Source organism: Cavia porcellus, unplaced genomic scaffold, assembly GCF_034190915.1.
Source record: "Cavia porcellus strain 051 isolate PalLab524CR breed Dunkin Hartley unplaced genomic scaffold, mCavPor4.1 scaffold_18, whole genome shotgun sequence".
NCBI lineage: Eukaryota > Metazoa > Chordata > Mammalia > Rodentia > Caviidae > Cavia > Cavia porcellus.
In genome coordinates this window covers 13371879-13388744 of record NW_026947501.1, presented here as the reverse complement: position 1 = coordinate 13388744, position 16866 = coordinate 13371879, and the positions used below count along the sequence as shown (strand labels likewise).

At 35.6% G+C, this 16866-nt stretch overlaps 1 protein-coding gene across 5 annotated transcripts in view; it reads right to left on the bottom strand.

Annotated features, from left to right (window-relative positions):
* Positions 1-16866, bottom strand: part of Vrk2 (VRK serine/threonine kinase 2) — a 101539-nt gene that overhangs the window by 55165 nt on the left and 29508 nt on the right. For all 5 annotated transcript variants that reach the window (XM_063229437.1, XM_063229438.1, XM_013150072.3 and 2 more), the window contains 5 exons: positions 12047-12096; positions 11280-11349; positions 9595-9682; positions 8961-9066; positions 7684-7776 (listed from right to left, as the gene is read on the bottom strand). In XM_063229437.1, the coding sequence (XP_063085507.1) occupies positions 7684-7776; positions 8961-9066; positions 9595-9682; positions 11280-11349; positions 12047-12096 (407 nt within the window). The remainder of the gene's footprint in view (positions 1-7683; positions 7777-8960; positions 9067-9594; positions 9683-11279; positions 11350-12046; positions 12097-16866) is intronic.

The following is a 16866-nucleotide window of genomic DNA, read 5'->3' as shown; positions in this document are numbered from 1 at the left end:
GTCTCTCATTATCAGGGAAACACAGATTTAGAAGTATGTATTATTAATATAATGACCATAGCACAATAAATGTTCAAGAATTTAAGTGTATGCTTTTCTAAAAATAAACCTCCTCTGTAAATATACGTTTGTTAGTATAATTTAACTTTAAATTTTAATTTAATTTAAATAATAGTTTAATGAAACTCACAACCACTTGTATGGTAAGCAGTAATTCTACCACTAAGCTACAATCCGGACTTTTAAAGTTTTACGTTGAGACAGGGTCACGCTAAGTTGCCCAGGCTTGCCCGGAACATTTTTTCCCCTAATTTTCGTTATCGCATGTTTGCAGTACGTAACAGTTACATTCACTGTCGGGAGTCGGCACATTACACACCTGAGTTCATTTACTTCCTCTACCCCTTCCTCCCCGTCTCCTCCTCCTCGTGGTTCCCTTTCCATTTGCAAACATCTATCTCCTTATTTCTTTTTATCTGCTATTTTGTTCTTCCAATCGTTTATATTTTGAGTTTCTCACATAAGAGAAGCTATGTGATACTTAAGCTTGTGTGCTATTTTATTTCACTTAATACTATAGATTCAAGGAGCATCTATTTTCTTACAAATGACTCAAACTTATCCTTATCATAGACTAGTACTTCATTGTGTATAAATACATTTCCACTGTTCATTCATCTGTTGTGGTGCTTCCACAATGTGGCTATTATGAGTTGCGCTGCAGACACCAGTATGCAGGTATCACTGAAATATGACGGCTTTAAAACTTTCAGGAAGATACTAGAAGAGGACTCATAGAATATCTATTTTTAGGTTTTGAAGGACTCTTCATACTGATTCCCAGCAGTTTACACTCCCACCAACAACACGGAAGGTTTCTTGCCCTACCCCCACAGCTTTGCCAGCATTTACTATTTGATTTCTTGATGACAGATACTCTTTCTGGAGTAACACAGAATCTCAGTACTGTTTTAATTTGCATTACCCTTAAAGGACAGAGATGTTGAATATTTTTTTCAAGTATCTATTGCCTATTTGTACTTTTATTCTGGGAAGTGCTTGTTCATTTTAGTTGGCCATTGTTTTATTATGTCTTTTATTCTGTGGGAGTCTAATATTTTTGAGTTCTTAATATATTTTAGATATTAGTCCTTTGTCCAAAGACAGCTAACAATATTTTTTCCTATTCTTTAGATTATCTCTTCACTCTGCTGGTATTTTCTTTTGCTGGGTAGAAGCGTTTTAATTTGACATAATTTCATTTGTTGATTCTTGATGTTACTTCTTGTGCAACTGGAGTTCTGTTCAGAAAGTCCTTGCCCATGATGATGTCTTTAAAGAGTTGTACCTATTTTATCCCCCAGCAGGTTCAGTGTTTCTATATTGGTATATAGGTCTTAATCTACATAGATTTCTAGTACATGATAAGAGATCTGCATCTAGATACAATCTCTTGCATGTTCATAGTTAATGCTGTTACCCCAAAATAGGCCTTAAGGAAGATAAAAAGTTAAAAAAGAAACACAGAAAACACAATAATGACTAATTACCAAATGGCACAGATTTATATCTGATTTTAAAAAGTACAGTGAATCAAGGAGACAAACATAATAAGACGACTTTAAAATACCATTCTCAGCACAAAATAGACTAAATAGATATTATGGATTAAAAACTGGTGGTCAACTTGACACCAGCTGAATTAAATCAGGGTGGTCCTAAGTGTTGTTTGGAGCTGTTGGTTCTCCTGGAGGAGATTGTCATGCCTGGCTCCCCTGATATGGATTAGTCCATAATCACTGGAGGAGCTCAGGACCTTGTCACTGAGAGTGGCTGTGGTTCACTTGGAGGGAGCGCTGGTCCTTAGCACTGAGCATGGTTTTCTGGTGGGGAAAATGTGTGCTGTTTAATATCCAGAGAAGTTTGTCATGCTAGCTTCCTGATGTGTATAGACTGTTCTCGTAGTAGGAGGAGCTCGGAACTCATTGTCACTGAGGACGGCAGTGGTACTTTTCAGGGGAGCCCTGGTCCTTATTCTGAGTATCGCTTTTTGCTCCAGTGTAGAACCCTCAACTGACTGGCACAGATCCTTCATTCTGCTGGCAGAGACTTTCCAGCTTCCACCTCTGACCTTCGGGCCTTCCCAGTGCAGATCCATAAAACAGACTGGCGTGAGTCATTGTCATGGGCTCTAGACCTCCAGCTGAACTTGTGGGAGGCATTGTCCTGGGCTCTAAGTCTTCAGCGGGACACTGCTAAGGGATCCAGGCCCTTGGCTGGATTCCCTTGGGTTTTTAGGGTTGTGGACAGATTTTCTGCACTTTCCTGTGTTTTACTCTGGGTGACCATCATAAAATAATATAAATTCTGTGTAATCGCTTTCCTTGCAACCCCTAATTACAACAATGGATAGAATCTAAATAAAGACAGATGAAAAACAATAGGCAATGAGGTACATGTTCTGGGCATGCATTAAACGTTACCTTCTGAACATTCTTCCTCACTTTTTCACAAGCAAGCAAGAAAACCTAATAAATACTGATCACATCCTAAGTAACAAAGCATCAGTGTACTCCAAAGAAAAAAATTATTATAAACAATACCCTAATCATATTCTAATAGACTTTAGCAGAACTAAAAACAAAGGCTCATCATGTGGAAAGTAAAGAAACGCTTGTTGACCTACCTTTCAATGAAGGAAAACTACAAGCCTTCTGTAAACAAAGGTAAAAACACTACATATCAAAATCCATGACATATGAAGCAATAACCGGAGAAAATTCATAGCCTTACACACTTAAGGTTGTATACAATTTAAAGATAACAATGAGTAAGATCCCAATTGAAGATCCCAATTAAAAAAGAAATAAAAAGGCAAAACTAAAGGAGCTTAAAGAAAGACATAAAAAAGGCAAAATCAGATATTAACATGAAGAGAAAAACATATTTCATTAGCAAATCAAACTCTGTTTTTTGAAAATTAACAAAAGGGACTATTAATATACACATGAAGAAATAAGAAAAGAAGAATGCAGAATAATTTTAAAAACAATTTAAAACAAATGATCATTGAAGTACATAAATTGAAAGGTCATAAGAAACGACAAATCACTATATACTTGGCCAAAAGGTCAAGAGGTAATTAGACATTTATTGAAATAAATTTGAAAGTTAAATAAAAAGATACTTACTAAAACTGCCCCAATAGAATACAAGGAGTTTAAACAACCAATTTCCATTTTAAAAAGAGCATTACAAATCACTACCTCACAGAAAAGTGGCAGAAACAAATGGTTTCCCATTCAAGGACCAAATGGTTCCAATCTTAAAAATGTTTCTGACACATTGAAAACGAAAACTTCCAAATTATTTTTATGAATCAAATACAGTGTTGTAGTGAAATCTGATATGGAATAAAAATTAGAAAATTGAAGATCAATATCACTGATTACCAACAGGAAATTACCACTTAAAATATTAGGGAGCATATTTAAAACAATATTTTAAAAATTCCGTAGTATACAAAATTGAGGTTTATTCCTAGAAAGTAAAGTGGGTTCAGTATTAGAAGCTCAACAATACACTATGCCATCTTTTTTTTTTTTTTTTTTTTTTTTTAGGCAGTGTCTCTCACCACAGTCCAGCCTAGCCTTGAGCTCACTGTGTAACCTAGAATGACCTCAAGCTTGGAGCAATTCTTCTGCCTCGGCCTCCTGAGTGCCTGGATTACAGGGGTGCACCACTACACCTAGCTATCCCATCCTAAGAATCCTGAGATAAACAGATGACTTGATTTCCACAGATGCTAAACAAGCCTTTGAAGAAATTCAATATTCATTCTATAAAGTATTCAAGACTTGATGGTTATTTCCTTGACTTTATTAATAGAAATATAACACAGTCATACATACATAGCTAAGTCAAATCCTAAAACATACACAGCAATAAAACATCACAAGCACGGTCAAAAGACAAACCACAAAATGTGGGAAATTCTGTAAAATATGTAGCAGAGAAAGGGATAATATATGTCAAGAATTCCTCATAACCAAAGGAATAAGAGAAGGAAGGAAGGAAGGAAGGAAGGAAGGAAGGAAGGAAGGAAGGAAAAGGACAGAGAGACAGACAGATAAAAATATAAGAACAGAAAATTCAAGAAAGTATCGCCCTTTTGCTTTAAGAAATGGAGAAGCCATGGCTGGATTCACACTCCCACTGCAGGTAACTAGGAAAACAGATACAATGAAGGACAGAATTGGTTTTGGATTTTAAATAGGTAGTGCAAGATGATCCTTGATAAAATGGAAAAAGGTTTAAGTAAACCCATGTATGTGTCCCAGCTCTCTGCTTGGTGATAATTCCAACCCAAGAACAGGCCTGGCTGCTAAGCACAGGACGGCAGCCTCCCCAGGGCGGACGCTGCTCACAGAGAGCCAGCAGAACTGTAACTGCAGAGTTTGACAGGACAGAAAGCCACAGAAATCTGTTTCGAAGTCAACTTCAAATTAGTCAGGAATCTAAATGTAAGAAACCGTCTTGAAAACTTATGATAGAACACTTATGACCCTGACTTAGGCTCAAAAAATGCAAATTATGGGACAGGGTTTTAGCTCAGTGGCATAAATGCCTGCCTGGCAAGCGCGAGGTCACCAGTTCGATCACCGGTACAGAAAATAAAACAAAACAAAAAAGCAAATCATAAAAGAAAAAAATCATTACTTGAACATCATCATAGTTAGGCACAAATGCTTTCTGAAAGACACTGAGAAGACAATGAAAAGATAAGCTACAGATGCAGTACGTTTCTATAAAGCAAATATCTGACAAAAGCTCTTACTGTATAAAGATCTCATACAACTCAGTAAGAGAAATCAATTTTTAATTGGGTATGTTTGCCAAAGAAGACAAGGATAACAAACAAATACATAAAATCTGTTATCATTCATCATTAAGGATTACTGATAAAAATTTAAATTACTATCTGTACTAACATCTACAATAATGGAGAAAATTAAGAAAACTAACCAAACCAAAATGCAAAGCAAATGGAAATCCTGACAGGAATTATATAATGATACAATCACTCCAAAAAATAGCACAGCCGTTTCAAAGTTAAGCAAAATTTGTCATATGGTCCACACATTAATGTTCTCAGCTATTTACCAAAATAAATTAAAATATAAGCCTATAAACAAAAAATTATTTTATCCATAACTATGAAACATAGGACACAATTCAAATGTTCATCAACAGGTGAACAGACTAAAATTACGGTAGTTTTCAATAAAATATCACCCATCAACAAAAAGGAATGAAAGATAAATTTCAAAAGTATTAACACTATACTAAGTGAATAAAGATAAACACAAAATATTCTATGCCTTGTATTTTCATTTACATAACATTTCTGAAAATGTAAAAATACAGGGGCAGAGATTATTGCCAGGGCCTGGCAGCAAGAGAAAATGACCGAAAGCAATGAGGAATTAGAGAAATTCTGGAAATCAAATGTTCTATCAACTTGATGGCAATGTCTACATGATATGTTCATACGTTCATATTAGACCATATCAAAGCGTACATTTGGAAGAGTGTATTTTGTCAGTTATAATTCAATAACCTAACCTTAAAAAAACTGCAGACTTCAAAGGATTTAAATATATGTAGCCAAACTGTCCTTCAATTAACTCACTTTATCTTCCTGCATCCACTGAATTCACATTCCCACCGGCATTCCACAAGTCCCTGCACCCACCAACCTCGGGACTGTCAGAGTTACTTACACTTCCCCAGCTGGTTTGTCTTTGCAGAAGGCCACCCACTCTTTGCTAACTTCCCCTTCTCCCCATGCTCGGAGACCCCAGGGCCTGGCACACACTGGCCATTTAGCCCAGACCTCACCTAACTGCTTAACCTACTGCACCTTCTACTTTTTAACACAAGTGACCTTTTCATTTGTTTCTAGGGCAGTAATAGTTCTTCAGTGTTTTCTGTTCATTCTCTTTAATTATTACCTTATGAAAGTATTTGGGGGCTTTTACTAGTGATGCTAGATATCCTCAAATATTTGTCATTAATATATTTTTAAGTTCCTCATAAGTTTTTGTCTGTTTTTAAATATATAAAAACTTAAATTTTTTAATCTATCAGTATTTTAACTTTTTTTTTCTTACCTTTTTCTGTAGTAACTGGGTATTGAACACAGTTATCACACTGAGCTATATCTCCATCATTTAAAATTTGTTCTTATTTTTAAAATTTTTGACACAGGATCTCATTAAATTATTGTTGCCAAGGCTAGATTTAAACTTGAAATTCTCCTGCCCCCCCAAGAATATGGGATGACATTCATGTGCCACCATGACCAGCTGCTGTTGTACTTTTAACTTAGAAGTTTCCATGTTCATGCCAGAGGGTCACTTAAAAATATTCAATTATATCAGTTCTAAGGTTCCAAGTTTTAACTCTTTAAACCTGTGCTGCTACAATGACTACCAGTTACATGTGATTACTGAAACTGTTACATTAAAAATTCAGTTCCTAATCACATTTTAATACTAGACTTTCATTTTCTAGAAAAGTTTTAGGTGCAGTGTAGGCAGAAGTAACTAGAAGTGCGGTGAGATTCCATACGCCTCCAGCCTCCATATCCACACCCCTCACTGTGTGGGACCGCTGTTATAGTAGATAAATCTGTACCGACACATCATCATTACCCAAAGCCTGCCCTTCATGCGAAGACTCACTCTTGGTGTATACTCTACGGGTCTTGACAAAAACATGAGATACATCAACCATTATAGTGCACAGAAGTGTTCATCTCCCCTAAAGACCTTTTGTGTTTGGTCTGTGTGTCCTTCCCTCCCTTCTCCTCACAGGTAATCACCGATTTTGTTTTTGCTTCCATAGTTCTACATTTTTCAGAATATCAGAGAGATGTACTCATACACACATGTGAGAGTAAAACTCTTTAAGCGTATGTACAGAGTACATACATGTTAAGTATATATGTCTTGAACTCCTTTGGTAAATGCCAAGGAGCATAATTACCGGAGAGTATGGTAGGAATGTTTTAATTTCCTAAGAAACTATGGAAACTTGTTCCAAAGTGGCTGCTCCGTTTTGATTCCCACCAGCGATGAATGAGAATACGACCGCCACACATATTTGCCAGCAGGTGGTAGTCCACTACCCCTGATTCATGAGTCACGTGTCCTTAAGGGCTACCACACTGGACAAAACAGACTGTTTCCAACATCACAGAAAGTTCTCCTGAAAGTGCTTCTCTGTTTAAGACTTAATTGGTTATACTGTGGGAAAGAAGATACTGTAACAGCTTTCTTTTTTTCCCTACTGTATAAACCCATCCCTTTGTTTTTACTAAAATTTTGATGGTTCTTTGTTTATGTATATGATATCTGCTCAAATTCAGATTCTTGGTTAGCCATTTTTTAACTATGTGCCTTGAACATATGATTTAACCCTTCTGACTTTATTTCTTCATCATAATTGCTCATTAATTTAGTGCAAGAAATAAATTAGATAACCAAGGTAAGATAAATTAAAACATTCATCATGTTAAGCCCTCATTTTTAAACTCCTCAAAAACCAGTTTATCTTCTAATATTTCAGTATGGTATTTGAGAACACTTCTTAACCCGAAAAGTTTAATACTGTATTTACCCGATCTGGATTTTTATAACCCAAAAGTAGATTTGCTGCTTTTATATCACCATGAACATACTCATTTTCATGTATATATTCTAGCACATCCAGCTGTGAAAAAAAAAAGAATATAATGTTATACTGCTGGCTTTATACTGCTGTCCATTTAGAACTCATGATCAACTTGGATATTTTAAATATACAATAACAGGGGTTTTTCATATTAACAATGACAAAGTGATCTATTCTACAGTTACAGTTTAGTTATTCTAAAATAGCATTTCCAGTTGCTCATCCTGGAAAAAAAAATTGAGTAAGATGATCTTCAAATATTAAGCGTTTTAACTGAAACTTCAGTGGAAAAAACCCAGAATCAACAATGCCTGTACCTATGCTACTGACAGCCAAAACTCATTGTTCAAGGAAAATAATATCAGAGATCTACAGTGAAATAATCGTGAAGCCCACTCAGCAATTTTTCACCCAAGCAATAATTAGAAATCAAGTCCTGGGGACCTCAGGACAAAATACCATGTCCATGAACATTTCTCCTGTGTTGAGGAATACAAAAATTCTGAGCTTCATCTTTAAAGACCTTTGGTCTACATGCTACATATACCTAGTTTTCAATAAACATTTTACTGGCTTGTTGGATGGATGAATGGGAAAATTAGTAAGTTCCATCTGACACATCAGAATCTAGCATGGTAGCTTCATTCTACTTAATAAAGAAAAAATAAAACAAAATGTAAGCAAAATAATATAATACCAGACAAATACTGTATGTGGTATAAACGAATGCATGCATATATGCTATTAATATCTCAATGCTTCTTTTTTATTAAATTATATATTATTCACTGCCATGATTAATACTGCCACCAACCCTAATTCATATTAAAAAACTCAAAATATCCTTATATCATTGCATGTTTAATATAAAAAAATATGTATGGCCAGAACTTGCTACAAATATAAGTGACAAAAGAGGTTATTCTTACAGCACTGCAAGCTTGTTCTGATATGTAAAATAAACTGTGAGGAACAAAAAAAAAAAAAAGCCAGACTGTAAAGCCAATGCCTAATTGAGTCTGCAGTGCCAAACACAGCACATTCTGTCATTCATCGAGCCCGCTGTTATCAATTTCACCAAAATAACCTCTACTCTCAATAACTGACATTTCTAGAGCAATAATCCTTCATTTGCTGTTAATTCCACAAAGGGGAAAATTTGTACAATGGAACTAGTAAATAAGCCAAAAGTGGGACGTGTGAAGTAAGTAATGCTTTCTTACCATTCGGAGACCTAGTTGCAGGACTGCTGACTTCTTAAAAGTCCCATTCTGGTCTGAGATCTTCTGTAAATCCATTCCTAATCTTTCCATTACCATAAACCTGTAACTGTAAGAGAGAGATCAAAATGAGATCTCCCTGAGATAATAATATTTGAAACTACTAGTGAAAAATACCTTCCATATACGAACTATGAATTTTGCAATCTGAACTTTTAGAGAATGAATGAACATTAATAATCCTATTATTATTTTGCAAATACTATTCCATGTTTAGTTTGCAGTTTGTTTTCTAGAAGAGAACACTCTGCAGGACATTCCCCCCGTCTAAGATAATGAAAAGAGAAAGGTCTTTTAAAACTAGGTGCTAGTTTCTTCCCCAGTCAACCCTTGAAATAACTGCAGCCCAGCACACAGCCTACTACATTCTATAAAACCTCGAGCTAGAAGCAACCAGCTAAGGCATTTGAGGATTCCTGACCCACAGGAACAAAGTTATTGTACTATAACTCACCATGTTTCAGGTCATTTGACACATATAGTAACATTATCTACGAGATCACATGAGGAATAGTTACTTGATTATAATGTGTAATTGATTATATAATTTGGTTGTAACAATTAATAATTTTTTTACCTTCTTCCCTTGAATTCAGTTATACCAGATCCATAAAAAAGAGGAATTCCTAAATAATCAAGTTGTTTGAGTTCTATCCACTTTTTTACTGCAAAAACAAATTTAATGGAAAAATGATTCACATTAGTTAGAAAGGAATTTTTTTAACCTTTGCATAGATGCCAAGACTTACTTAACTAACCAAAATAGCAACTAGAACTTCCTAAAAAATAAAAAGCTTAGGGGCTGGGGATTTAGCTCAGTGGCATAAGCACCTGCCTTGCAAGCAGGCAGTCATGAGTTCAATCCCCAGTACCGATAAAAAGGAAAAAGACAAAAAAAAAAAAAAACTTAAAAAAATTTAAAAAAATAAAAATCTTAAAATGTGCTCACTTAATGGCCAAACTCTTGTTATCACTATAATTTACACACATACACAGTCACAGTCTTTTTAAATTAAAACCAAAACAAGTCACAAACTTATAAAATACACTGGTATTCTGCTCACAAATGTTTCTATTCATAGAGAAAATAATTTCCTTACATGTTAGCTAAACTTCTAACTGTAACACACATTAACCACAGAGATCCATACAGAGATGGCCTTTTCCCTTTATTACCTATACTTAAAAAACAAAAAAAGCAACATAGAAATATAGATAGAAATTGGGCAGAAAAATCATTTCATTCTGAAACTGTTATATAAATCTACTTAAACAATCAGACAGCTTAATCATTTTTTTTTACTTCTACCATATGTGTTTCATGTTTAAGACAGTTTTACTGACACGCAATCAAGTTTAACGGGTTCTATTTGTCACTCTTAGTTTAAGTAGTTAGTAAAGACTATGGGTTTAATGCTTAGGAGGTTTTATTAAGAAAAACAAAGGTAATTTTTTAGGCCAAACCTATCATGCTTTTTCCTAAACATGATCATACTAGTGCTTACTCCTATCAACTTCCTTAATGTCTCACGTAGCCCACCTATGTCATACAGGATTTTAAAAAATGCCTTATTCTTTATCTCTGCCCATATTTGTTTCACTTACTCTGCTAGTTTTTACACATGATATCCAGTTCCAGTTAATTCCCCAACATTCATGCTTCTAATATTTATTAAATATTTAATCATTTTCATATCTAACATATTTCATAATCATTCCTTTTGTATATATGTCTACTTCCTATTTTAAAGTATTTTCTTTATATCCTTACTATACAAATGGTTCTTTATTAAAAAAAAAAATTTCACCAGGTATGGTGGTACATGCGTGTAATACCAGCACTCAGTAGACTGCGCAAGAGGATCACTATGAGTTCAAGGCCAGCCTAGGCTACAAAGTCAGTTCAAGACCAGCCTGAACTACACAGCAAGATCCTGTCTCAAACAAAACAAAACAAAAAAAGAAATAATTTCATCCTACTATCTTAGAGAACTCTTTGTAGCTTAGATCAACAACTCAGAATTTTATGTAAAGGAACAGAAACAACTTTGACTTAAAATATATAACCAATTATGTATGCCATATCAAGATCAGCATACCATCTGTCTTGCTTTTATATGTTGTAACAGTTAACTATATCACTTTACAATAAAATTTCTTATGGAGAAGAATTTTCCAGAAGGCCAGAAAAAGACCAAAATATTAACACTCACTTTAGAAAGCACATATATAGAAGCAGCTTGCTTTGTTAATTTTACTTACTACAGTCTTTTTTTGCAGCTCTCTGATAAAATTTTAGTTCTGAAAATAATGGGCCATTTTCTTGATATTCCTATGAAAGAAAAGATTAATTAATTTTACCAGGAAAAAAATAATCCTAAAGATAGAACTGGTATTTCAACTGTGAAAATGAGCACATATATGTAATACATAATAGTACTTGAATCATTTTTTACAAAACATAGGCAGCAGATTTCCACTAAAAATCTCAGAAAACACTAAATAAATTTGAAAATCTCATTTCTAAACAACATATTGTACTCTTATCCCAATATAGTCTTACACATGAAAGTAGTCTTATGTAAAGTAATGTTAAAAGCACTAAGAATTATGTACATAAGCACACATGGACATTCACCATACACCAGCATGTACATCAGGCTGGACACTAGACATTCCCCTGGAGGTTCACCGATAGCATCTTTACTGAATGTCAACTCTGTTTTACTCCTTGTAAAGGCACACAGAGTGTACAAACAGAAACAGTCTTATGGCTGTCTTTAAGGACCTTAGCGAGTGGAGAAGGAAAAGGAGGGAGGAGTGGAAGGACAGATTTCTAGATATTGTACCAGGACAATACACAGTGATACAGAACGATGATTCTTCAGTGTTAACCTTTTAATCAGGTAAAAATGTATTATGACCAGTAGGTTCGTTAATAAGTATAAATAATAAAAAATAAGGTAAATATTTTGTAAAAAAAAAAAGTCACATATAGGTAAAATATACACTTAGAAGCAAACACTTACCACTTTTATCACATGTCTTGCATCTCCATCTTTTTTATTTGTGGGGAAAGCTGCAGAGAGATCACAACAGAAAATAATCATTATTCCAAACCCCTGAGTATCTATCACAGGCTGTACTAACCACTTACATATGTTACTGTATTTTATTCTCCAAACAACCTCTTACAGTAGTGTCATCTGCATTTTACACAGAAGCTAGTAAAGTTTGAGAAGTTGAACAATTTATCAAGAAAGAGCAGATTAGGGATTGATACTTACATAAATCTGACATCAAGCCCATAGTCTTAACGATAATCCATACTCAAAATTCAAACATGGAAACCAACATGTGATATTAATCACACAGATCCAAAATTCAGGGAAAAATATTTCCTAGGCTTATGGCACTAAGTTAAACTGATGATATATAGTAAAATCCATTGGTTCAATTTCACTAAATGAGAATCTATGATGATTCAGAAAACTGATTAATTTTAAGTAGAATACTTAAAATAATCTGTACTTGACAAAAGCTCTAGAATAAATGGGTGAAAACGAGAATGATGTCTTTAAAAATTAACTTCTGAACCTAGCTATCAATTATTTCTAAATTGCACTATACGTATCTCATAAGTTCAAGTTATCTTCATTTCATTCTTTTTAATTTATATTTCACTAGTTTAATTCAACATTTAAATATCCAGCTTTTACATTTTTGAGTGAGCCACCTCTCCCCTGTACATCAGTGGTCCCCAACTGGTTCATGGTCCATTAGAAACTGGGCAGGCAGCAGGAAGTGAGCTGTGGTGCGTGAGCAAAGCTCCATCTATATATGAAGCTGCTCCCTATTGCTGACATTACAGCCGGAGCTCCACCTCCTATCAGGTCAGCAGAGGTGTTAGATTTTCTTGGAATCAGGAGCCCTACTGTGAACTGTGTATGTGAGGGATCTAAGTACATGATTACTAGACAGTTTTTAAGAAACAAGAGCTCCTCCTATATTTCTTTTAGAAAAACAGCCACCACTGAGCATATTTCAGTGACACAGAATAGATTTTAAAACTTGTCTGTTAGTGTGACATATTCAACCTGATCAAAAAGCCCAATCCGTCATTTCAAAACAGAGCAACAATTGTGTTCAAGTTGGCAGATGAATCAAGGCTACACTGGAATTATGAGGATAACAATTGAACACTGGGATTTTTGAAATGTTTCAAACATTAACAGAGATCATAAAAGAGTCTGACCTTATTTCTCCTAGCTGATATACGATTGCCTACCTCATATCTGGAAAGAGTTTCAGTATTATTCCAACCACAAAAGACCCCCAATTTTGGAAGGAACAGAACTATGACCCAGTGTGACTACACCAGGTGAACTGACTGCCAGAAGAGGATCAACTGCTTAACGTGGCAAATGACAAGTTCAAATCTCCCTAGTTTTGGATAAAAATCAAGGTAGACTATCCTGAAATTGCCACAAAATCATTGAAAAGTCTGCCTTCGTTTCCAACATCCTATCGTTGTAAAGCAGGGTTTTCTGCAGTGATAGCAACTAAAACAAAATTACGGTACACACCAGGGTCACTGCCCCCTGTCACCTCCAGATGTGACTATCGGGTTTCAGAAAACAAGCTCAGGACTCCTACTAATTCTACATTATGGTGAGTTGCATATTTATTTCATTATAAAATACACTGTAATAATAATAATACAGTACACAATAAATGTAATGTGCTTGAATCATCCCAAAACCAACACTTCCCCACCCCAATCAAAGGAAAAATTGTCTTCTATGAAACCAGTACCTGATGCCAAAAATGTTGGGAACTGCTGCTCCAAATTATCTAGAAAGACTACACACTCCATTTCTAAATCTTCCTGCGTTTATGCGTACATTTACTTTTATTGTGTAAGACTCTAATCTTGTCATTCATTTTACTATTCATCCAACATCCATGTACACAATTAGCCAATATTTATTAAGAAGCTAGAATATGCCAGGCACTGACAGGTGTTAGGATAAATTTTAAGGAAGGGAAAGGGGTTAAAAGTGAAACAATTATTTAATTCAAATGAAAATTGGTATTCATACTAAGAACGAAATTAAATTCCTCAGTTTTAGGGCATTTACTAAAATGTATACTCCTTATTGCACTTAATGTTTTTTTCTAGCTTCTTTTATGAACTATTCTCATTTATCTACTTCACATCTTAGATATAAAGAATTTATCACAAACTTATACAAGTACATAAACTGAACATTTCAACTGAGCAAATATGTGTAATATTCTTATACATTCTTTAAAGTCTCTGGTGTCAGCTATACTAAATGTTATAGTTTGGATCTTCAATGCACCCTTCATGATTGGTTGCTTTTGCTTCTATCTAGATGTCTCTCAAAGCCTCCTGCACGCATAGATGGGGTTTTGAGAAGGTGATTAGATCGTGGGAGCATGATACTCATCAGTGGATTAGTTCACTCATGGTTTATAGGTAAACGCGATGTTAGAAGGTAAAGCATGGTTGGAGGAGGTAAGTCTCGGGGGGCATGGTCTTTAAGGCTTTATCTCTTCCCCACAATTCCCTTCACCTTCTGCTTTCTGCCATGCCCACCTGCCATTCCATCCTGCCTTAGAGCCAGGCAACAATGAACTGAAACCTCTACAAACTGAGCTAAAATAAACCCTTTCTCCTTTAAGTCGAGGCACTGTTTCTCAGCAGCCAGGAGAATAACTAAGATACTGCTATCAAAAGGCTTGGTTTTCCACTTATGGTGCTACTAGAACTAACAGAAACTTTACGAGGTGGGATGTGGTGGACGAGGGAGGTCAACCGTGATGTGCTCTTGAAAGGCACTCTGGGAATCAGCACTCCCTTCTCCTTTCTCTGCTTCACTGCACCATGAAAGGAAGTCTTTTCTGTCATGTGCTTCAGCACCGTGACTTACTGTGCCACCAGATATCCAGTCACTGTGTCACAACTCCACAGGCTGAAACTTCTGAAACCGTGAGCCGAGAACTTTCCTCCTGTTGATTTTTATATATTGGTGCTTTGTCACAGCCACCAAGAGCTGATTATACCAGTTGATATTAAATTGTGAACCCCTGACTTATTTTTACAAAGCAAATGATTTGGAGGAATTAAAATTCCCTTTTCAACTTCATTCATGTGAAGTTATTTCATTCTCACCAATGCAGTAGTTCCAAAGGAAATGACAGAGGACCAGATAATCCAGATTCACAGAAGAAAGGGGAAGAGAGCACACACAGGGAAGGAGCACAGTCCTGGGGTGAGGAGGGGCTGAGAAGACCTGCCTTCCCACTATACGACAAGCGTTTTTACTAGTGTAATGGCCAAGGCTAGGGGAAACAGGCCCCCCCAATGTTGGTCCACATAGAACAAGATCTACTCCAGGAAAATGGCTTTTATTCCTGATACAGTAGAAATTTATCATCACTTATCTAAAAGCAAATCACCAAGTGGCAAATAAATCTCTAAACTCAACAGAATGTGAGAAGCTGAAAAGTTCAGAAGAAAAAGTTTTTAAACTTTATAAAAAACTTATTATGCTACTACTCTAACCAAAAGACATCAACCAGTCCACGCTTCTGCTCCTTTCTGATTTCAGTTAGTACATTACTACTATTTATAATTTGAGTCTTACCACATTATTTCATATGAACATAACTGTGTTCACGTACCCGAAACATTCCAAGAGTTGTCATTCAGAGCTAAACAATGGTCTCTATAAACTTCTAAGTCAGGTTACGTTGGAAACCTAAATGTAAAATCAGCTGATGGGCATCTGAGATGAATATACATTTCTCAGATGAAGAAATATAAATGGCAAATAAATATATGAAAAACTGTCTAGCATCACTGGTCATTCAAGAGATACGAATTAAAACAACACTGAGATGCCATTTGACCCCAGAAAAAACGGCTATCATCATGAGATCAATGTTATACTAAGATGCTGAAAAATTAAAATAATTGATTAAAAGATATTAGCAAAAATAGTTACTTAAAAGGATAGTTATTAGCAATATTGTCATTCTGTACTGAGCTTATTACCCTAGTAACCAAGCACCAACCACATGGTTATAGATTAACTGATTGCGCCATCATGCTGTTCTGTATGCGTCATTCCCCCACCATAGTGACCAGTGTGCTATGTCAACTTTTGTACCGCTTGTAAGAGACAAATGATGCTTTGTCAACCATTGTTCCCTTTATGAGAGACAAATGTTCCTAGAGTTGGCAGACCAAGGGCTATGCACTGGCTAACCACCCACTGTGAAATGCCTCTGATCTCAAGCAAAGGGGAACAAAGGCCCACCTTGTTTCTGTTTCTCATCACTACTTAATAATCAATGAGCTAATCATAAATGAACTATAAAAATCAGTCAAAACTCTAACTCAGTTGCACAGCTCTGCAAATTCCATCTGCACTGTGTCGATGGGCCAGCTAAAATAAAAGGGCTTCTTCCTAAAAATGACGTCCCCATCTTTTCCATCTCAGGGGTTTTGCCCCATTTTTCATCTCAGGGGCCTCTTTGGGGAAGTACAACAATCAACAAGTAACACATGATGGGGGGACTGTAGGGAAAAAGGAACCCCTCTCCACTGTTGGCAGAAGGGTAGGCTGGTGCTACCACTGTAGAGATCAGTGTGGAGATTCCTAAAAAGCTAGGATTGGAGGTCCCATTTGACCCAGCTCTTCCTTTTCTGGGTGTTTTCCCAGAAGAAAAGAAAACATCATACCACAGTGATATATGTTCACCCATATTTATAGCAGCACAATTTTTAATAGCAAAATCTTGGAAACAACTCACATGT